Here is a 23,193-nt window from a genome sequence, read left to right on the forward strand (position 1 = left end):
GTCGGTAATCATTAAGACAGGTTATCCTGGGATTTTATGGAACTGGCACAATGGTTGTGGAGTTAAAGAGTAACTGTCAGGCTGCAAAAGCCAATTTAAACCTCTATTCTCCTGTGTTAAACAGTTTAGAAGGAAGCCAAAAAGGCAATACTGAAGTTAAAAATCTCTCTTACTTTTGATGTGTGCTGACAGCAAGGCTCTGTATTCCCAAGCCCTTAAAAAGGACGAGAGGCCGCATAACATACTGCAAAGCATTCTGGGGCCCTCCCCTTGGCTGCTAGTGAGAAGTTATAGGCTCAAGTTACAACAGCATGTAATGCAGCCCAGCTCACAGCACTGATAAATCTCTGGGCAGAGTACACTGAAGGAGTCCGCTATTGTTCCTAGCCACATGGCTAATTAATATTCACTGCACAGTAGTGTTGTCTTTTTAGTGAGTGGAATCATCAGGAAGCAGGGAGGACATGATGATACAATTGGCTTCATAGGAGACAGACAGACATGGAACCTGCCATGAGCTGTCAGGAGCATCATTCTCGGCAAATACTATATAAAAATTCTGTGAAGTACAAACATGGACAGTGAAATGCATATGTAATGTAAGTACAGCCAATATTTAGCTACTGATCTATGTGTTTATTTTCTTAGACCTTATACCTAACAGCTCCTCTTTAAGGCAAGAGGGGAGTACACCCAATGAGAGAGAGGTTAAATATTTGTGTAAATACTTCCGCTAGTTGACCAGTCCAGGCCTGGAGCACACGTCCTTGCACACCATCAGGACCTGCAGCTTCCCTGGTGTTGATATTTGTGAGAGCCTTCCGCACTCTATGTATAGGAAGAACTAAAGGTTGCGAGTCCACAGTGAGCCCAAAGTTGACTGGAGGCTGATTGATGCCGTTTTCAAATCTGGCAAAAGATATATGTTAAGTTCCTCTGCTAGGCTGGGGTTGTTATTGGCCAGCCTGTAATGTGTGCCATTTTTCTTTTTGTAATCTGTAAATAGTTGAATGCTTCGCCACATCCTCTTTGGGCTTGAGTCATTTTCAAATTCCTTCTTAAAGGGATACTGTAGGGGGTCAGGGGAAAATGAGCTGAACTTAGCTGGGGCTTCTAATGGTCCCCCGCAGACATCCTGTGCCCGCGCAGCCACTCACCGATGCTCCGGCCCCGCCTCCGGTTCACTTCTGGAATTTCTGACTTTAAAGTCAGAAAACCACTGCGCCTGCGTTGCCGTGTCCTCGATCCCGCTAATGTCATCAAGAGCGCACAGCGCAGGCCCAGTATGGTCTGTGTCTGCGCAGTACACTCCTGGTGACATCAGCGGGAGCGAGGACATGGCAACGCAGGCGCAGTGGTTTTCAGACTTTAAAGTCAGAAATTCCAGAAGTGAACCGGAGGCGGGGCCGGAGAATTGGGGAGTGGCTGCGCCAACACAGGATGCCTGTGGGGGACCGTTAGAAGCCCTGAGTAAGTTCAGCTCATTTTCCCCGACCCCCCCTACAGTATCCCTTTAATCCTTTGTTTGTACTAGTTTTGCATATTGGATGCCTTTTTATAGGCTAGCTCTGGCTAAACAATAAGATGCAGTATCTCCTGGTTTAAAGGTCGTGTTTCTATTCCTTATTAGTGTCTGACGTTTGGTGGTAATCCATGGTTTCCCATTTGGGTAAATAGTGATGCTAGTGTTGACAGTGACGGTATCCACACAGTAAGTAACATAGGACAACACAGAGGAGGTACACCTCTCCAGGTATGTTTGATGAAAGAATATATTCCAGTCTGTATGTTCAAAGCAATCTTGGAGCTGAGAGACAGCAGTCTCAGGCCAGACTTTAACAGACTTGCTAATTGGTTTATCAGTGTTGATTGGCTTTGTGTGCTAGAATGAGAAACTAAGATAGATGGTCAGACTGTCCCAGTGGGGGATGTGGGGTGATCTTATAGCCACCTTTTATGCTTGTGTAGACATGGTCTGAGGTGTTTTCTCCTCTGGTTTTACACTCCACATGTTGAGAAAATCTAGAAAATACAGTCTTAAGGTGCCCATACACTCGTCAGATTGGCAGCAGATAGATAAGAAATGCATCTGATGATCTATCTGATGCGTTTTTAGAACATTTTTTACCAGGATAGAATTCCAATAGATTTCAGTTTGAAATCTATTGAAATTCGATATGATGGCATTTTTTTGCCATCAGATTTCCATTAAGGCCAATGCAAACTGATAAGCAATCTCATCAGATCGACCTAAATTTTCCACCCTGCCAGTTCAATGGAAATCCATCAAAATCGATCGAAATCGGCCATCGATCGGCCAACCGATTTGCGATTGATCGATCGATCGGGATCGATCGGTCGGCCAGAAAATCGGCTGAGTGTATGGGCCCCTTTATTCTAGGTACACACAATAAGATGTCATATCAATTTCCGACAAGTCCAATCTGATTTTCGATCGATTATCCAATCAATTTTCCATAGAAGTGAATGGAAAATCAATCTGAAAGTCAATGGAAATCAGTTCATACCTGTTGGAAATAAATCGATCTGACAGAAAATCTCATTGTACCTAGCATTAAGATTTGCTTGGTTAAAATCTCCAGCAGTGACGAAAACTGCATCAGGGTGATGGTTCTGTTGCCTACTGATGACATCAAACATTTGCTGACTTAATATTAAGTCATTTGCTGACTTAACCACTTTACCCCCGCGCGTACGTATTTCTCCGCCCCTTTTTCCATCCTTTAAAAACCAGGGACGGAGAAACACGTACTTTCCGCGTTCCCGACGCTGCCCGCGCTCCCGCTCGTAAACACGCCGCCCGCCGCTAGTAAACACGCCGCCGCCCGCTCGCCCAGAGATCAATGAACGGGAAAATCCATTCCCGTTCGTTGATCTAAGCCCCGCAATGATCAGCTGCTCTCCTATGGGCAGCGCGATCATTGTGAGAAAAAACTCACGTGTCCAGCCTCCTTATTCTTCCTCCAAGCTTCCGGAAGGAAGCTTGGAGGTCGCATTAAAACAAAAAGTTACTGTGGCCATCTTGTGGCCAAATAGTAAACTACACCCTACACATTTTTCACATACAAATAAATGACTTTTACACATAAAATTAACTAATTACCTCCCACACTCCCCATTTTTTTTTTTTTTTGTAATTAAAAAAAAATTAAAAAATTTACAATTAAAAAAAATACATAAATAGTTACCTTAGGGACTGAACTTTTTAAATATTTATGTCAAGAGGGTATAACACTGTTACTTTATAAACTATGGGCTTGTAATTAGGGATGGACGCAAAACTGAAAAAAATGCACCTTTATTTCCAAATTAAATATTGGCGCCAAACATTGTGATAGGGACATAATTTAAATGGTTTTATAACCGGGACAAAAGGGCAAATACGTTTCATGGGTTTTAATTACAGTAGCATGCATTATTTAAAAACTATAATGGCCGAAAACTGAAAAATAATTATTTTTTCCCCCACATTTTTCCTATTTTCCCATTAAAACACATTTAGAAAAAAATAATTCTTGGCATAATGTCCCACCTAAAGAAAGCCTAATTGGTGGCGAAAAAAACAAGATATAGTTCATTTCATTGCGATAAGTAATGATAAAGTTATAGACGAATGAATGGAAGGAGCGCTGAAAGGTGAAAATTGCTCTGGTGGTCAGGGGGTAAAACCCCTCAGTGGTGAAGTGGTTAATATTAGCCTGAGGTGGAATGTACACCACCATAATAATAAAACTGTATGTTCCCTGGGTAGGTAAAATGGTCGACATCTCAGCATTAGATAGTCCACATCAGGAGAACAAGACTTGTTGTTCATGGTTACGTTATTGCACCAAGCATTATTGATATAGAAACATAGTCCTCCAACTGTTTTCTTGCCAAAATCCTGCATTCGACCAGTACAGTGAAGCGTGTGACCTGCGAGTTCAACTGCAGCGTCTGGTATGGAGGGGTCCAGCCATGTCTCCCAAAAAATCAAAAGGCAACAGTCTCTTATAGTTCTATATGTGGAGAGATCCAGTCGGAGCTCATCAATTTTATTTGCTAGGGATCTCACATTTGCAAGAATTGCGCTAGGAAGAAGGGTTATGTGGAACAGCTCTAAGTCTAATCAGCAGTCTTGCTCACTTACCTCTCTTTTGTTTCCTCTTGCTTCGCTTTCTGCCTCATCTCTTTCTGGGGATAGCAGTAGTTAACTTAAGTCCCGGTGATCTCCTGTACTGCTTAAAGATAATCTGTACTGTGAAAATCTTACATAAATAAACGTATCAGCCTATCTATTGTCTTCTCCTAGCCCGCTCTATGACATTTTCGCCGCTCCCCGCTGCTTTGATAAAATCACTGTTTTATTCATTGTTTTTGTCAACAATGAAGATGGCCGCCAAACAGGACTTACATCATCAGAGCAGGTGCCTGTTTGCAGTGGCTCCTCTTAAGAGTGACTGGACTGCTGGTTACTCCCACTTGTTGCCTTAGCTGCTTGTCTGAGCTCTGCACTGATCGCTCTGCACTCACAGCTGTTCACAAGCAGTCTTTTTTCTTGTGTGTGTATAGGCTTTTTGCCTAGGCGCAGTTTTTTTTCTTGTGTGTGTATATGCTTTTTGCCTAGGGCAGTCTTTTTTCTTGTGTGTGTGTGTAACAGCTGTTCACAAGGTCACAGCTCTGTAAGCCTCGCAGGCAGGCTGGCTGTGAGCAGAGACCTGTGACTCATACACACAGCACACAGGAGAGCAGAGGGGGGCGTGAAGGGGCATGCATAATTTCAGCTTATCACAGCAGAGGCAGTGCATTCCTCTCTGGGCCGACAAAGCTTGACAAAGAAAAGAAGATTGGATAGATTACAGAGACAGTGCAACTAGAAAAGCTGCAGTAATCCAATCCACATTAGAACAGGTATAGGAACTTATAGGATATAAGAAATAAGGCTGAAAAGTTTGTTACAGAGTCTCTTTAATCCAATCCGTATAAGCTCCTGGCATTTGTAGTGGATGTCACAGGCCCCCTAGTGGCCAAATTGCTCAGTGCCTCCAAGTCAGTTTTCAGCCCACAGACTATCCAAACTACTGGGCAGCACGGTGGCGTAGTGGTTAGCACTCTCGCCTTGCAGCGCTGGGTCCCCGGTACGAATCCCAGCCAGGGCACTATCTGCAAAGAGTTTGTATGTTCTCTCCGTGTCTGTGTGGGTTTCCTCCGGGCACTCCGGTTTCCTCCCACATTCCAAAAACATACAGATAAGTTAATTGGCTCCCCCTAAAAAAAAAAAAAAAAATTGGCCCTAGACTACAGTACTTACACTACATAATATAGACATATGACTATGGTAGGGACTAGATTGTGAGCTCCTTTGAGGGACAGTTAGTGACAAGACAAAATATATATATATACACTGTACAGCGCTGCGTAATATGTTGGCGCTATATAAATACTAAAATAATAATAATAATAGTGGATGCAATTGATGTGCTAAAACTGCTGGAATTTTTGCAAACAGACGGGCCTGAAGGGAAAGTGCGAGTGACACAAACACTTTAATACATAATATTTCAGGTACAAGGCTGCCACCACCCCTTTTATCTGGGGAAAGGGGAACCTGCTAGCTAGGCTGCGCTAAGAAGAAAGAGTTGATCTATAATTATGGAAACAATGCAATACTTCAGGTAGCGAATCTTCAAAAAGGTTAGGATTCTTTCTGTGGAGCTCAAATCAGGTATGTAGCAGTAAAAATGACCTTAAAGTGAACCTCCGGACTAAAAATCGACTTAGCAGCACTGAAAAGGCTTGGTGTTTTTTTAACAGTTTCACAGCATCAGAACTTTGTTTCTCTTATACAAGCCTCATTTTTAGCTGCACAGAAGAAAACTGCCCGGGCTTTTTTCCCCTGATGCTGTGCAAAGCATGATGGGATTTCTGATTTTGTTGTTCTCGTTCTGCTGTTTTGGTGCAATTTTTTTTTTTTTTTTTACATTTTGAATTTGACATTTGAAGCCTAGCGTGTGCAGCTGGGAGGGGTAATCAGGACACAGGACAGTTGGAAATGTGTCTCCTGCTCCTTGTCACCTCCTTTCAACCAAAAAGATGGCTGCCCCATGACAAAGATGGCAGCCCCCATGAATCACAAACATTTGCCTGTTCTTTTAAAACAGGGCGAGTAAGAGATTATATTACCTATCTATTCTAATTAACATAACTAATGTAACTTGATGACAGTATGTTTGTTTAGGCTGAAGCTCCCCTTTAAGTCATTTTATTTTAAAGGCAATATAAATAATTAATATATACAGAAAATGTAACAAGTAACAATTATAGAGTTGGTAACCACAGGGTAAAAAAAAAACAAAAAAACAAAAAACAAAGAAAGAATACTTAAAGTGAACCTCCAGACTAAAAATCTACTCAGCAGCACTGAAAAGGCTAGGTGTTTCTTTAACAGTTTCATGGCATCAGAACTTTGTTTTTCTTACCCAAGCCTCATTTTTAGCTGCACAGAAGCTAAACTCATCCCCATCAAAGAAATCTGCCTGGGCATTTTTCCTCAGATGCTGTGCAAAGTATGATGGGATTTCTGATGTTGTTGTTCTCGTTGCCTAGCGTGCAGCTGGGAGAGGTGATCAGGACACAGGACAGCTGGAACTGTGTCTCACGCTCCCTGTCACCTCCTTTCAACCAAAAAGATGGCTGCCCCCATGAAATCACAAACATTAGCCTGTTCTTTTAAAACAGGGTGGGTAAGAGATTATATTACCTATCGATTTTGCCACTATCTGACAAGACAACAACACCAGGGTGGGATCGTTGCCCTGAAGGATTGTTAAAAACATCGTTAGCAGGTTCTAACTCTGCTTTTTCCCCACAATCCTTCAGGGCAAGGTGAGACGATAAAGAAGTAATATAACCTTAGGGTGGGACCACCGCTTGAAGAATTTTCCTTCCAAACGCTTGGTCATGAGCAGACAGTGCATCAATCCGGTAGTGACGAATGAACGTAGAAAACGTTGACCATGTTGCCGCCTTGCAAATCTGTTCAGGAGATGCCCCTGCCCTATTTGCCCATGAAGCTGCCATGGCCACCGGCGTACCTACCGGGGATGCGACCCCCTCAGCCGCAGGGGGGCCCGGGGCTGCTCTGGGACCCGCTCACTGTGCGTGGGGGGAGCGCTGCTCTGGACCCCCCAGCAAGGTGCTCAACTGGCCGCAGCGTCTAATAGACGCTGCGCCAGTTCATTACCCACAGCCCCGCTCCAGCAGCCTGCATAGTCTCCGGCAGGCAGAGCAGGGCTACGGCAAGATGGCCGCCGAAGAAGCCCTACACTGGAGACTATTTGTGTCTCTAGTACAGGGCTTCGGCAGCCATCTTGCCGTAGCCCTGCACTCTGCCTGTCAGCGCGGGAGATGTGCTGCAGGAGGACTCGGCGACTCAGGTGCATTTTTTTTTCTAGTGTCTGCTGCCTACATTGTGATTTTCAGGTGTCTGCTGCACACATTATGATTTTCTGGTGTCTGCTGCCCACATTACGATTTTCAGGTATCTGCTGCCCACATTACGATTTTCTAGTGTCTGCTGCCCACATTACGATTTTCTAGTGTCTGCTGCCCACATTATGATTTTCTGGTGTCTGCTGCCCACATTGCGATTTTCTGGTGTCTGCTGCCCACATTGCGATTTTCTGGTGTCTGCTGCCCACATTGCGATTTTCTGGTGTATGCTGCCCACATTAGGATTTTCTGGTGACTGCTGCCCACATTGCGATTTTCTGGTAACTGCTGCCCACATTGCGAATTTCTGGTGACTGCTGCCCACATTGCGATTTTCTGGTGACTGCTGCCCACATAAGGATTTTCTGGTGACTGCTGCCCACATTAGGATTTTCTGGTGTGTGCTGCCCACATTAGGATTTTCTGGTGACTGCTGCCCACATTACGATATTCTGGTGACTGCTGCCCACATTAGGATTTTCTGGTGACTGATGCCCACATTGCGATTTTCTGGTGACTGCTGCCCACATGGCGATTTTCTGGTGACTGCTGCCCACATTGCGATTTTCTGGTGAACTCTGCCCACGTTACGATTGTCTGGTGAATGCTGTCCACGTTACGATTTTCTGGTGAACGCTGCCCACATTACGATTTTCTGGTGAACTCTGCCCACATTACGATTTTCTGTCCCACATTACGATATTCTGGTGAACGCTGCCCACATTACGATTGTCTGGTGAATGCTGCCCACGTTACAATTTTCTGGTGACTGCTGCTCACGTTACGATTTTCTGGTGACTGGTGCCCACATTACGATTTTCTGGTGAACTCTGCCCACATTACGATTGTCTGGTAAAATGCTGCCCACTTTACAATTAATTTACAGTGAAACGCTGCCCCATTACGATTATTTGGCACCTATGGGGGGGGGGCCCCATCCAAATATTCGCAGGGGGGCCCAGTGATTTCTAGTTACGCCCCTGGCCATGGCCCTAGTCGAATGTGCCTTAAAGAGACTCTGAAGCGAGAATAAATCTCGCTTCAGAGCTCATAGTTAGCAGGGGCATGTGTGCCCCTGCTAAACCGCCGCTATCGCGCCGCTAAACGGGGGTCCCTTCACCCCCAAGTCCACCCTTGCAACATTCACGACCAACTTGGTCGTGATTTTGCTCCTCCTGGAGACAGGGCTAACGGCTGCAGCCCTGCCTCCAGTCGCGTCTATCGGCGTCGCATCGCCGCCTCTCCCCCGCCCCTCTCAGTGAAGGAAGACTGAGAGGGTCGGGGAGAGGCGGAGATATGCTTCTGACAGACGCGCGTGGGGCAGGGCTGCGGCGGTTAGCCCTGCCCCAATGCGGAAGCGCTCCCCCGCTGTACGGAGGGGATTTGGGGGTGAAGGGACCCCCGTTAAGCCGCGGGATAGCGGCGTTTTAGCAGGGGCACACATGCCCCTGCTATCTATGAGGTCTGAAGCGAGATTTATTCTCGCTTCAGACTATCTTTAAAGGAAGCTGGAGGGTCAACATTCATAACCTTATAAGACTCCATTATCGCTAACTTAATCCAATTAGCTATAGTCGATTTTGAAGCTGCCTGGGCTGAATTCTTGCCTGAATGTAAGATAAATAATGCATCTGACTTCCTAATATCAGCCGTTCTTGCTAGATATTCTAATACACATCTTCTAACATCTAAAGAATGGAAATTCTGCTCTCTTTCACTTTTTGGATTCACACAAAAGGTCGGTAATACAATATCCTGAGACCTGTGGAATTTTGACATCACTTTAGGACAGAATTTCGGATCTGTCTGAAGCACTAATCTGTCCTGAAAGTCTTGAAAATAAGGACTTCTAATTGACAAGGACTAAATCTCACTGACTTGCCTAGCTGTTGTAATTGCTGTTAGGAAAACCACCTTAAATGTAAGCATCTTAAGAGCACTGTCCTTTAGCGGTTCAAATGGAGCTTTGACCAGGCCCTGCAGAACTATAGACAGATCCCAAGAAGATACATATGGTTTGAAGATTGGAAGTTTCCTAGAAATTGCCTTCATAAATCGTTGCCTTCAGCTCTATTTTTGCTACATGATTTTACTGCACAAATAAAAGAGCTATCTTTTTCACTGTAGCGGTGCTGCTGATATATTCTTTTTGCTTCATAAATCGTACAATTAAAGGAGAGGTAGAAATAGGCACACCAGAAAAAGCGGTAAGCGCTGCCATCTGTACTCTGAGAGTACTGACCGACACATTCTTTTCCCAACCTTCCTGGAGAAAATCCAGAATTGCTGGGATAGACATGCTATCAAACTTAGACCTTTTCAGCCAGAGATGGAAAACTTTCCAATACTTTAAATAAATCTTTCTCGTCACCTCTTTACGACTTCCAATTAATGTTGAGACTGCTTTATCTAATACACCCAATGCTTCTGCAGATGATCTCTCAATTCTGCCACCGAATTGCCCATTATCAATAGGTCGTCCAGATATGGAATCACCATGATCGACCTTTCCCTTATGAGGTATCAAAGCTTCCCCCAGAATTTTTGTGAACATTCTTGGTCCGGAAGTGATCCCAAATGGGAGGCATAGGAATTGAAACTGCATCAGTATTCAGTTTACCTGAAGAGCAAACCTTAAGAATTTTTGGGATCGCTTGTGGATTGGCACATGCCAATAAGCATCCCTGAGGTCTAACGAGACCATGAATGCCCCTGGAAATAACAGTTCTTTTATGGTAAATATTGATTCCATTCGGAACTTCTTTTTTCTGATAAACGGGTTCAATTTTTTTAGGTTTAGAATCAGGCGGTATTTTCCTGATTGCTTTTTCACCAGGAATATCGTTGAATAAAACCCCTCTCTTTGTTCCTTCTTCAGAACTCTGCAGATTACCTTCTGGTTTAACATGTTTTACTCTGTCTACTGTAGAGTAACAGAAACGCCACCACCAGCCTGCACATGCTTCTCCTTAAAACACTTTCGCCCACGGATGTCACGCAAGGCGGGACCAGAGCCGGAACCGGAAGTGACAGAAGACCCGGCTCCCATAGGCTTAAAACGCGGCTTCCGGCATACCCGCCGGAAACTACGCATCATACAGCCTCATGCGGATATTCTTCCGCATGCAACACACACGTGGCTCACCAGTGTCCGGTCTTCTCCCGCTCCGACTCCTCCACAGGCAGCAAGGAAAGCCGTGCCTTCCACTCTTGCTCCACCACCTTCGGCCGAGAAAGGTAGACACAATCCAGTGTGAGGCGAAGGCTAGACGACCTCAGTACCGTCGCCTCAGCCACCCTAGGAACTGACACCTGCAGCCCAGCACACAGGCTCAATCCCAAGGGGAGATGCCGACCTGCCTGGACGCAAGAACAAATAGCACTGAGGGTGGACTAACCATTTAAATATTTTATATGGGAAGTGCTGTCTGTTCCTGCTTCTGGGAGGGGCGACGTCTCACCTTGCCCTGAAGGATTGTGGGGAAAAACAAGCAGTATAGGGTCACTTTAAGGATCCTGTATACATAACTGTGTTTAGCTCTGCCTCACCCGGGGCAACAGTGACCTGACAAGTTTTACTGGATTCCAAGAACCAGAGACTTTCATTTCCTCTTCTGCTGCAAGCGATGGCGTCTGCTGATCTGAGCCATGAGCTGGAGTGTCCCGTCTGTCTGACCATTTATATAGATCCAGTGAACCTAAGATGTGGTCACAACTTCTGCCGGGTGTGTATTGATCATGTGCTGGACACACAAGAGGGGTCTGGAGGTTATTCCTGTCCTGAATGTAGAGAGGGGTTTATGGAGCGGCCGACACTGCAGAGGAACATTGCTCTGAGGAACATAGCAGAGAGTTTCCTGACTACTCAGCCAGATCAGGAGGAGGCCGGAGTCTGCTGTACTTACTGTATTCACTCTGCTGTACCGGCTGTTATGTCCTGTCTGCTGTGTGATGCTTCTCTGTGTGATAATCACCTGAGAGTCCACAGCAAGGCACCAGAACACATCTTATGTGACCCCAACACTTCCCTGGAGAACAGGAAATGCTCCGTTCATAAGAAGATCCTGGAGTATTACTGCACTGAGGATGCTGCCTGTATCTGTGTGTCCTGCAGGCTGGATGGAGAACATCGCGGACACCAGGTGGCGATGCTGGATGAGGCCTCTGAGAAGAAGAAGAAGAAGCTGAGAAATGTTCTACAGAAACTGATGGCAGAGACAGAGGAGGCCGAGAAAAGAGTCCAGAGTCTGGAGGAACGCAGGAGAAAAGCACAAGAAAAAGCAGATGGTGAAACAGAGAGAGTCACTACCCTGTTTAGAGACCTCAAGAGACGTCTGGAAGATCTTGAAAAGAGAGTCCTGAGTGACATCATTAGGCAGGCACAGCAGGTGTCACAATCATATAATGACGTCATTCAGCAGCTGGAGATAAAGAAGGAGGAGCTGTCCAGGAAGATGCGTCACATTGAGGAGCTGTGTAACATGACTGATCCACTGACTGTCTTACAGGAATCAGACACAGGTGACTTGTGTGACACGGAGGACAGAGATAGACATGATAAGCAGCTCCATGATGGAGGGGATCTGGATGTGGCCGGCATCTCACACACATTACACACAGGACTATCTGATATCATGTCTGGGGTAATTGTGCAGCAACATACAGACACACAGGCCTATCCACATTCTAGCACAGAGGACAAAGTTCCCATCACTGCTAAACTATCCAGGCCACGCCCCCAACCCACCCCCACCGCACAACATACACAGGCCTATCCACATTCTAGTACAGAGGACAAAGTTCCCATCATTGCTACACTATACAGGCCACACCCTCAACCCACCCCCACCACACATCACACGCAGGCCTCTCCACATTCTAGTACAGAGTACAGAATTCCAATCATTGCTAAATTATCCAGGCCACACCTCCCACCCAACCTCACCACACAACACACACAGGCCTCTCCACATTTTAGAACAAAGGTCAAAGTTCCCATCACTGCTAAACTATTCAGGCTACGCCCCCCACCTCCCCCACCCATCATCATACAACACACATGGCGCCAGGCTGGGGGGACAGATATTGGGGCTGTACAGCAAACATCAGGGCTGCCAGTGTATGCAGACATATTACTGGATGTAAACACAGCTAGTAATTGGCTACATATATCAGATGACAGGAAAACTGCATCCAGGACAGACAGAAACCAGAATCGCCCAGAAACACCAGAGAGATTTCAGTGTCCTCAGGTGTTGAGCAGCCAGAATTTTTCCCCAGGGCGACATTATTGGGAAGTGGATGTTGGGGGATCACCTATGTGGGCAGTCGGGATGTGTTACCCCAGTATAGACAGGAGAGAAAAGACGTCAGTAATTGGATGTTATAAGTCCTGGGGTTTGTGCAGGAATGGTAAAAAGTTTGCAGTGTTACATGACTGTAAAGAGATCCAGTTACCTGACAAGATCCCCAGTGATAGAGTCAGGATATGTCTGGATTATGAGGCCGGACAGATCTCCTTTTATGCCCTGTGTGACCCCATCAGACACCTCCACACCTTCACTGCTGCCTTCACTGAGCCCCTCCATGCTGTGTTATGTGTAGGGAGAGGTTGTATAAAGATATCTGGGGGTAGTATCAGGGGAGGTGAGAGATCCGCCCACTGGTGACATCACAGGGAGGTAACTGTGATTGGCTCATTATCCCACAAATACTTGCTAGTTATCTATGATTTCCAGGGACAGTCCTGTCATAAGAATTTCTGTCACTGAAAACATCCCTGGATTTCTGTCCTGAACAGTCGTACCATGAAATCCTCATTTCTTGAGAACGTCTGTAAATTTCTTATCTTCACCTGATAAAAAATTACATAAGCTGACATAAATACAGAAATCAGAATACACCACACTGCAGTGCAGACTGACTCACGTAAGAGGGACAGTCATGCCTCTTTTGCAGTAGGTATAATTCTGAAACAAATCCTGCATGTAACAAGTACAACAATGATCAAAATGAAAATAAAAAAAATGTTCAAAACTTTGATTGCCATGACTAAAACATAATCTTTAAGATTACACCACACAGCAGCCTTACTTACACAGGAGACTATACCTTTTGCTGAGAGTAAAATGCAGTATAACACAGACAAAAGCAAATGAACAAAATATAAATCTACATTATCCAAAAGAGAAAATAAATAAATAAATACAAGTGGCAAATGGAAGACTTGGTGGAACTTTTCTTTAAGGAATGAGGCTCCAGATTCTAATTAAAGCCGCATTACAGCAGGATCTCTGAGAATGTTATTGTATGTGTATTATGTAGTGTGCTAGGAAAGCCAACACGGTCTGACTATAAAAGGAGAGTGTTTGTTCTAGGCATTTTAACGTGTACCCAAGGGGGCGCAGGAAGGGCAGATGGGTCACAGAGGCATGTTCCCTGGCCCCCGACATGCCTGTGTTCCCTATGCGTCACTCTCTGGCCCGCGCCGTGCTGTCAGACCCCTCCCCCCCAATACATACATTTTATTTGCCCATCTGTTCCGTTATTACAACTTTTGAAATATTTCCCTAGTACAATGTATTGCAACAATATTTTATTTGGAAAGAAACGAGTATTTTTTCAGTTTTGCGTCACTAATTATGAGCCCTTATTTGCAAAAATACCAGTACTATATCCTCATGGCATACATATTTAAAAAATTGAGTCCCTCAGGTAAATATTTATTTATTTTTTTATGTAATATTTATATACAAATGTTTTATTTTGGTTACTATGGAGTGGTAAGGGATTAGTTTTAAAGGACCACTATCATGAAACCATTCATTTGTAAATACCCCCATAGCAGTGCCAGTTACTGCACACATAAAGCAGAATCACTGAGTATTTCTTTTTAATTGTTAGTGGGGTGTTTTTACCATCCATGTGAGCCCCGTACGCTGCGATGCAGTGATGCTGACGGACTCTGGAAGCTATGTACATAAAGTCTTATTTTATTACCCTCCCTGCCATATAAATAACTGGGAACACTCCTTGTGCTCTCACACGTCAACCCCCCCCCCCCCCCCCCCCCCACACCACCCCCAGGAAATTACCTAGGCAGCTTTCTGCTGCTTAAGTCAAACAGTCTGTGAGTGAATGAATGTATATGCAGCTATAGGTGCCGCAGTATAGGTTAGCCAGCAATAGGTGCCCCAGTAAAGGTTAGCCAGCCCAGTACAGGTGCCACAGTACAAGTCATTCAGCCATAGGTGCCGCAGTACAGGTTAACCAGTATAGGATGCCACAGTACAGGTTAGCTAGCTGTAAGGGCCCCAAGTACAGGATTCCCCCTTGCAGTGGCTCCCCCCCCCTCCCTCTGCAGCGATAGTGGGCAGCCGGTGCTGTTACCCACGTGCCTCACGCCCACGCAGATCGCACCAGCAGCTCCGATCCTCTCTGTCTACAGTACCGGGCACAGCTTGATGACATCATCAAGCCACGTCCCGATACTGTAAACAGAGAGGACAGGAACTGGTGGGATCTGCATGGGTGAGAGGCACGATGAGTAACAGCACTGGCTGCCCACTATCGCTGCACAGGGAGGGAGAAGGAGAGAGAGAAGGGAGGAGAAATCTCTTCAGGGAGGATTGCTAAGGGAAGACACTTAAACTGGGACTCCTATAGCTAGCTAACATGTCCTGGTGCACTTATATCTAGATAACTTATTCTGGGGGAACAGAAACAGTGCGCTAGAAAACCTCCTGGGCACATGCCCGACACTGTGTCAGCCATACCACTTTCAGCAAATTTTTGTTGCCTGGCACAGAGCCGGACATACTGCTTAGGATGTTTAAGACATAGATCAGAGGTACTACATAACCCAGCGTGGCCGCACAGGGAAACTCCGTGCAAAACACTGAAAGTGCTCCCCCGGAGTGCTGCCAATGTAGGCGTGGAAGCGTCGGTTTAAAAAGTGACACAGAGAAACCAAGTGGTGATAACCTGGGGACCGCTTTGGCCAGTAGCTGTCCGGTCTTAGATAGTAAAGGACCAGAGGTATCCTCCGTGGTGCTGACCGTGTGCTGGATAACGTCATGACGCGTTTCGGCGTGTCCACACCTTCGTCAGACGTTACCTGACGAAGGTGTGGACACGCCAAAACGCGCGTGACGTTATCCAGCACACGGTCAGCACCACGGAGGATACCTCTGGTCCTTTACTATCTAAGACCGGACAGCTACTGGCCAAAGCGGTCCCCAGGTTATCACCAATTGGTTGCTGCAGAGAGGTCCAGTTGCACAACCCAGCTTTGAGGAGCCGCTAGAGTGTGTGACCTAACATGTGTCCAGGTGCTTGAGCAGAGCAAGATTGTCCATCTTCTGCATTTCATGACACAGAGAAACCGGCAGCCTTATGGCTGTTTCACACATCAGTGCTTATTCCATGAAAAAGCCTTGTTGTGTAAAAACCATTGTGAGAAACTGCCGTAAGGCTGCGGATTTCTGCCCAGCACCCACTGCCATCCACCTCACCCTACCGGTAGGACGCATGTCTGCCTATGCTGTCCTTCACAGATGAATGTGTATCTATACATATGCGTGTCACTACTTAATAAGTGATGCAAGTGCAGTGCCGGACCTCCGCTCCTTCTGTTATATTGATAATGCCAATCCAGAGAGAACAGCTCCATACCGCTGCTTATGAGTAACCAAACCCATATTAATATCTATGAGGAGCAGCAGATCCTTAATAACTCAATTGGTTTTGGAAGTTGATGCTCAACAACTCGTGTCTCCGAATCCCCTTTGTGCCTTATAGTAAAATCTGATAACTGTAGAGCAAATAAAGTACCACCATATAGAAATATACAAATGGTAATTTTATTGTTAAACTGCAGAAAAAACACAAATAAAATCAATTAAAAACTAAACAAGGTTGTTTAGACACATGATAATGTTTAAATAACGCCACACCACCAATGATAAATTAATAGCCTGCGCTGCCTATACACTTAACCTGACGAAGGATCCTGACGAAGTGGTCATGTGGACCACGCCACGCGTGGAGCGTTCCTGTGCGCCCCCATCATCTGCATCTTTTGCTGCTTCACTTTACATCCAGGAGACGCTTACCGGTGTAGTATGATTTACTGTGGTCTATTCATTTGTATGCCTGTCATATTCCATATGTATGCACCTTATTGATCTCACTATGAGCAGATGATATTTGCCTCCTCGTTATCATGGTTTGATCCTATGCACTCCCTTTGTGTGCACTGCACTTTCATGACTATCGGCCACTCGCCTCATTTTTGACCTGGGTCTCCATTTTACCTTTGGGGCTCTTTTTGTGTCTCATGTTAAGTGTATAGGCAGGGCAGGCTATTCAATTATCATTGGTGGTGTGGCGTTATTTGTAATTTCTTTAAACATTATCATGTGTCTAAATAACCTTTGTTTGGTTTTTAATTGATTTTATTTGTGTTTTTGCAGCGGTTTAACAATAAAATTACCATTTTTATATTTGTATACGGTGGTGCAGTTTCTATATACAGGCTGCTTTGCTTCTTTGGTTGTTGACTTCATTAGCCAGTATTTTGCACACCCTTGCATCATGGAGTGCGGATGTTGTTTCTAATGCACAGATTGAGCATATAAACTACATATTGCTTCCTTATTCGCTTCAGTAGTCTCAGCACAAGTAAACCGACGCGTCCCCGCCGCAAAACGAGGGCTTTAGACCCCCCAAATAGCCGGGCAAACATCCACAACCAACTTGGTCGTGGGTTTTGCTGCGCTGAGAGGCAGAGCTTTCAGTCCCTGCTCTGCCTCTCTTGACGTCAATCGACGAGCGGATCTCCGCCTCTCCCCGCCCCTCTCTGTGAAGGAAGAGTGAGAGGGGCGGGGAGAGGCGGCAATCCGCCACGATTGACATCAGGAGAGGCAGAGCTGAAGCTGAAAGCTCTGCCTCTTTGAGGAAATGCCAGTCAGATTGCCGCCCCCCCCCCCCCCCCCCGGGGATTTGAGGGGTCTAAAGCCCTCGTTTAGTGGCGGGGATGCAGCGGTTTACTTATGCTGAGAGTACTGAAGCGTATTATAAGGTAAAAAGGGCAAAATTAATTTGCTTCAGTCTCTCTTTAAAGGAAACCTGAAACTAGTAAAAGAAAAAAAAATATATATACATGCTCTGGGCTTCCTCCAGCCCCTTTCAGGCTGATGGGCCCCTCGCCATCCTGGATCTTCCATTAGGTGGGCCGGTAATTCTGGCAATAGGGATGTACTGCGCATGCGCGGTGTGACCGAGCCCCACTGAGCTCCTGGCTACATGTGCCCGATGGGGGAGCGCGTGCGGCTGGACTGCGCCGACTAATGGAACTACCGGGCCACTCACCGGGATATCCAGGCAGCGTGCGAAGACAGCGAGGGACCCATCAGTCTCAAGTGGGCTGGAGGAAGCCCCAGGTATGTATAATTTTTATTTTTCCTGTCTCAGGTACACTTCAAAGAGAAACCGTAACCAAAGATTGAACTTCATCCCAATCAGTAGCTGATACCCCCTTTCCCATGAGAAATCTATTCCTTTTCTCCAATAGATCACCAGGGGGATCTGTATGGCTGATATTGTGGTGAAACCCCTCCCACAGTGTGATGTCAGCACCTAGGTCTTGACATCACACTGTGGGAGCCTTGTTGCATTGTGGGAAATAGCAGCTGTTTCCAAATGCCAAAAATGTAGCATCTCCTTTCACAGACATCACCTGCCAGCAGTAAAGATGTCGCCATGTGATAAATGTCAGAATGTAAATCAGGGAGAGGAAAGATTTTACAATGGCAAACACTGACTAAATCATTTATACATAAGTATTGTAAAAAGTAAGCACTTTTTTTCATTACGTTATTTGCACTGGAGTTCCTCTTTAAGTGTTGCCATATACTAAACATGTATTATAAGACAGAGCCCCAAGGGGGAGGGGGGCGGTACATACCCGGATCTCTTTGTACATGCGCAGGCTCGTGCTGTTCAGCATGAAGTAGCGGTCATGGAAACTGCCCGTGAAGTCCAACAGCTTCCCTACCCGAAACTTCATCGTCCCGTTCTTGGTGTCCCCGACCCGATTCTCTGCAGAGGAAGAAAAGGGTGAGAATGCAGACTAGGGAGGGGGCGGGGCTATAACCAGGGAGGGAGGAGCTATAACGATAGTTCAGTATAGATTTTTAAAGGGAACTTGAAAGTGAGAGGGATATGGTGGCTGCTGTATTTATTTCCTTTTAGATAATACCGGTTGCCTGGCTATTCTGCTGATCTCTTGGTGTCTGAATCACAACCCTGAAACAGGCATGCAGGTAATCTTGTCAGAAACTCGTGCTCTGCATATGCTTGTTCAGGGTCTATGGCTTAAAGGACTACTGTAGGGGGATCGGAGGAAAATGAGTTGAACTTACCCGGGGCTTCTAATGGTCCCCGGCAGACATCCTGCGCCCGCGCAGCCACTCACCGATGCTCCGGCCCCGCCTCCGGTTCACTTCTGGAATTTCTGACTTTAAAGTCTGAAAACCACTGTGCCTGCGTTGCCGTGTCCTCGCTCCCGCTGATGTCACCAGGAGCGTACTGCGTGGGCCCAGTATGGTCTGCGACTGTGCAGTACACTCCTGGTGACATCAGTGGGAGCGAGGGCACGGCAACGCAGGCGCAGTGGTTTTCAGACTTTAAAGTCAGAAATTCCAGAAGTGAACCGGAGACGGGGCCAGAGCATCGGTGAGCGGCTGCGCGGGCACAGGATATCTGCGGGGGACCATTAGAAGCTCCGGGTAACTTCAACTCATTTTCCCCCGACCCCCCTACAGTATCCCTTTAAAGTACTAGAGGCAGAGGATCAGCAGGACAGCCAGGCAACCGGTATTGTTTAAAAGGAAATAAAAAAAAACAAAAAACAATGAAAGTAGAGATCTGGATTTAAAGTGTGATTGTTAGCCATTAAATCAAATTCCATTTACCCATTTCTCTGTGTTTATTATGCAGTCTACAACGTGACCCTGCATTGCAAGCATTACAATATAATCATAAATGTTTCTGCTGTAGTAAAAGTTATCTTAGTCAGCCTGGCTTTATTTGGTACATTGCTGATGACAAGGAAGCTTGTTATCTGCCCTCCCACATTGCTGCTCCTCACCGATTGGCTGAGGGCAGTTCAGTGTGACACGAACTGAAAATGAAGAAGCTGCTGAAATCTGATCGTTGTTGTGCTCACGTGTTTACAAAGCTAGCTAGATATGCAGTTTCTAGGAGGAAAAAAAGGTAGAAAATGACATCAGGATCGGCTTCAGTCACAGGCAGTAAAGATGTAAAATGCCTGGAACAGGTTTCTCTTTATTAAAGAGACTCTGAAGCGGACAAAAATTGCTATTTTTACTTGGTAGTTCGCTTCAGTAGTCTCAGTAGATGTAAACCGCCGCATCCCCGAACCAAAATGAGGGGTTTATATCCCCCAAATCCCGGGGCAAACATCCACGACTTTCTTGGTCGTGCATTTTGCTGCCTGGGGAGGCAGAGCTTTGAGCTGTAGCTCTGCCTCTCCTGCCATCAATCGCCGCACGGATCTCCGCTTCTTGCCGTCCCTCTCTGTGAAGGAAAAGTGAGAGGGGCGGGGAGAGGCGGAGATCCGCGGCGATTGACAGCAGTAGAGGCAGAGCTGCAGCAGAAAGCTCTGCCTCTTTCAGGAAGCGCTGGCCGGATTGCCCCCCGGGGATTTGGGGGGGGTCTAAAGCCCTCGTTTTGCCGCGGGGATGCGGCGGTTTATCTCTACTGAGACTCCTGAAGTGAACTACCAGGTAAAAATAGCAATTTTTGTTCATTTCAGACTCTCCTTAACCATATATAATTCATTGAAATCAATACCTGTACAGTATTATACATATGTTATGTAAGTAGAATGAGTATCTACTATTCCTGTAGCACTTACTGATATAGAAGAGCATGGCGTCCATGTGGGGGTCTTCTTTCACCACCAGGTAGCTGCTGTTAGTGACCCGCGTGTGGAAGAAGGGCAGGACCTTCTCTGAGAAGTGTAGGGGGCGCTCTGCACAGCAAGAGAAAAGAGATACATATAAGTAAATAAAACGACTGCAAGGAAATCCAGCTCAATGCCAGTGCTGGCCTCCACACAGAAGGACATCTGAGCTGCCTCACTCCTCCCTGTCTGTAGTGTCAGGTGAGTATTCTGAGGGACAGCAGAAAACAGAGGTTCAGGAGCATCACTTAGTAACCAAGATAAGAAGCTAGGAGGCGGGCAGAGGGCTGGGCTTTTGTTACTCAGGGTGGGGCTTTTAGAACCTAGGCCGGACCTCCTGACATCTAAGCTATAAGCCCCGCCCCCAGGCTTCTCCTCCTTGTATGACATCATCAGGATTACATCAAGAAACACCACCAGGCCGCAGTGGCTAACTGTCTGTATACAGACATCCTAGGTAGGTAGTCCAATTTATTTTTTTCATTGGTAACTACAAACAATGAATAATTTTTTTTTTTTACAATATTATTTATAGATTATTTAGTCAGTGTTTGCCCATTGTAAAATCTTTACTCTCCCCGATTTACATTCTGAAATGTATTGCAGGCCGTAACATTTTTACTGCTGGCAGGTGCAGCTCTTGCGGAATGTTTGTTTCGGAGAGTTCCAAAGCCAGTGAAAATAATGCCCAGTATCCCAGAATGCTTTGGGAGGAGAATTCCACATAGCTAAACAGCCTAGGCTCATCATCACGTTGAGGGAGAGGCTACATAGCTATATGAACCAATATATAAATATAGAATGCGTTTCTCATGCTAAAACCAGGATATTTAACGTAAAAGTGGGTGTCCTGATTAACTGACTGCATTCTACTAAATGTCACTACAGGGCCTCTTAAAGGGAATCTGAAATGAAAATAAACTTAGGAGATAATGAATTGTATGTGTAGTGCATCTAAGAAACAGAACATTAGTAGCAAAGAAAAGCATCTCATATTGTTTCCAGTACAGGAAGAGTTAAGAAACTTCAGTTGTTATCTATGTAAAAGAGCTTCTCTGAGCTCTCCGACCCAACTTGGGAGGGAGACCTATTTTTCTGAAGCACAAATCCGTGACAGCTTCAGATCATGTTTTACTGCAGGGAAGTTCAAAGGGTCATTAGCTCTGCTTTGTTTCATAGTTTACAATACATGTATGATTTGAAAACTGCAAACATGACAGAACGATTATAAAAAAAGCTATATGGCTGAAAATAAAAATATGAGACTTTTCTTTGCTACTAATAATCTATTAAGTATCCGCACTACACACAATCATTACATTTTACGTTTTTTTTTTTCGTTTCAGTGTCACTTTAAGTTGTGAACATTAGTGTATTGATTAAAGATGACCCCTTTGATATAAGAGACCCGGCTTTGAATCCTGTCTGAAGCCAGTACCTATAAGGCAAGACCCCCTTATTGCTCCAGGCTGCCCTACTGAGCGCTTACTTTGAGCTCGACAAGAGAAATTCTACAAGTGTCAGTATTTTATTTAATGTTTTATCCCCCACTTGATATTCTGGCAGTTTTGGATCTTCTGAATGTATCTGGGCAGCCCCTATAGATACAGCAGAGTGACCTGTAACCTGTATAAGTAAAACATGGCTGCTGTTACCCACCGATCTCCTCTGTGCTGTCCACCTCCGAGCAGCTCCAGTACTCGCCCGCGTTCACCCGAATGTTCCTCCTCTCCAGGAGCGTCTCTACCAGTTCCTGCGCTGTCATGGTGACTGGGACCTGATTGGGTGGGAAATACAGGGGTAAGGTACAATGGTAGATTTTTATAAATATTATTTAGCATTTATATAGCGCTAACATCTTTCTCAGCACAGTACAGATTATATACAGTATACTGTAGTCTTATTACTTAATCATCGACTTCAGGAAGTCCGCTCCCACCCCACCTCCAATCTACATTGGCTGCAATGAGGTAGCCAGAGTGCCCTGCGCCCGGCTTCTGGGCACTACCATCTCCAGTGACCTCAGCTAGAAGCCCAACATCACTGCCACACAATGGAAAGCCCAGCAGAGGCTCTTCTTCCTCCGCCAGCTGAGAAAGTCCGGCATGACTCAAGAAATTCTAACCAGCTTGTATTCCACCACCCTTGAGTCGATCCTCTGCTCTTCCATCTTGGAGTGGTATGCTGGCGCCACTGTCGACGACAGGGACAAACTACAGAGAGTCATCAGGTCAGCAGAGAGGATCATTGGGTGCCCCCTCCCCTCACTTGCCCTAATACACAACAAAAGACTTAGATCCAGGGCACTGAGGATTGCAAGTGATCCCTCACACCCAGGCCACCGCTACTTCAACCTTCTGCCCTTGGGCCGGAGGCTACGGGCCATTTCCACTAAGACCATGAGACACAAGAGCTCATTCTTCCCCTCGGCAGTCAGTCTCCTTAAAGAGAACCCGAGGTGGCTTTGTATAACGTTAGTGGGGCACAGAGGCTGGTTGGGCACACTAACACCAGCCTCTGTTGCCCCATGGTGTGTGTCAAAGACCCCCCTGCACGCCGCTATACCCGCCGCAGTGCTGGCGACACGCAGCGTGTCGCCAGCACAATGTTTACCCTAGCGCTGTCTGTCAGCGCCGCTCCCCCGCCTCCTCCGCATCGCCGCTACCCGCCCTCGTCCCTTCCCTCACGCTGATTGGAGGGAAGGGACGAGGGCG

General features: G+C 46.0%; 2 protein-coding genes across 9 annotated transcripts in view; one reads left to right on the forward strand and one right to left on the reverse strand.

Annotated features, from left to right (window-relative positions):
* Nucleotides 1-23,193, reverse strand: part of ARAP1 (ArfGAP with RhoGAP domain, ankyrin repeat and PH domain 1) — a 485,498-nt gene that overhangs the window by 135,613 nt on the left and 326,692 nt on the right. For all 8 annotated transcript variants that reach the window (XM_068266571.1, XM_068266573.1, XM_068266569.1 and 5 more), the window contains 3 exons: nucleotides 22,139-22,256; nucleotides 20,432-20,548; nucleotides 18,458-18,591 (listed from right to left, as the gene is read on the reverse strand). In XM_068266571.1, coding sequence (XP_068122672.1) covers nucleotides 18,458-18,591; nucleotides 20,432-20,548; nucleotides 22,139-22,256 — 369 coding nt within the window. The remainder of the gene's footprint in view (nucleotides 1-18,457; nucleotides 18,592-20,431; nucleotides 20,549-22,138; nucleotides 22,257-23,193) is intronic.
* Nucleotides 11,118-13,660, forward strand: LOC137542824 (E3 ubiquitin-protein ligase TRIM11-like). Its single transcript, XM_068264635.1, has 2 exons — nucleotides 11,118-12,134; nucleotides 12,477-13,660. The coding sequence occupies exons 1-2, from the start codon at nucleotides 11,118-11,120 to the stop codon at nucleotides 13,158-13,160; spliced, it is 1,701 nt and encodes a 566-aa protein (XP_068120736.1). The 3' UTR covers nucleotides 13,161-13,660.

The sequence above is a fragment of the Hyperolius riggenbachi genome, chromosome 2 (genome assembly GCF_040937935.1).
Source record: "Hyperolius riggenbachi isolate aHypRig1 chromosome 2, aHypRig1.pri, whole genome shotgun sequence".
Lineage (NCBI taxonomy): Eukaryota > Metazoa > Chordata > Amphibia > Anura > Hyperoliidae > Hyperolius > Hyperolius riggenbachi.

Bases quoted from the DNA above. Each gene is read 5' to 3' on its own strand.
- LOC137542824 (XM_068264635.1), top strand. From the start codon at position 11,118: ATGGCGTCTGCTGATCTGAGCCATGAGCTGGAGTGTCCCGTCTGTCTG. The intron at 12,135-12,476 runs GTAATTGTGCAG...TTTAGAACAAAG, and splicing joins TATCTGATATCATGTCTGGG to GTCAAAGTTCCCATCACTGC.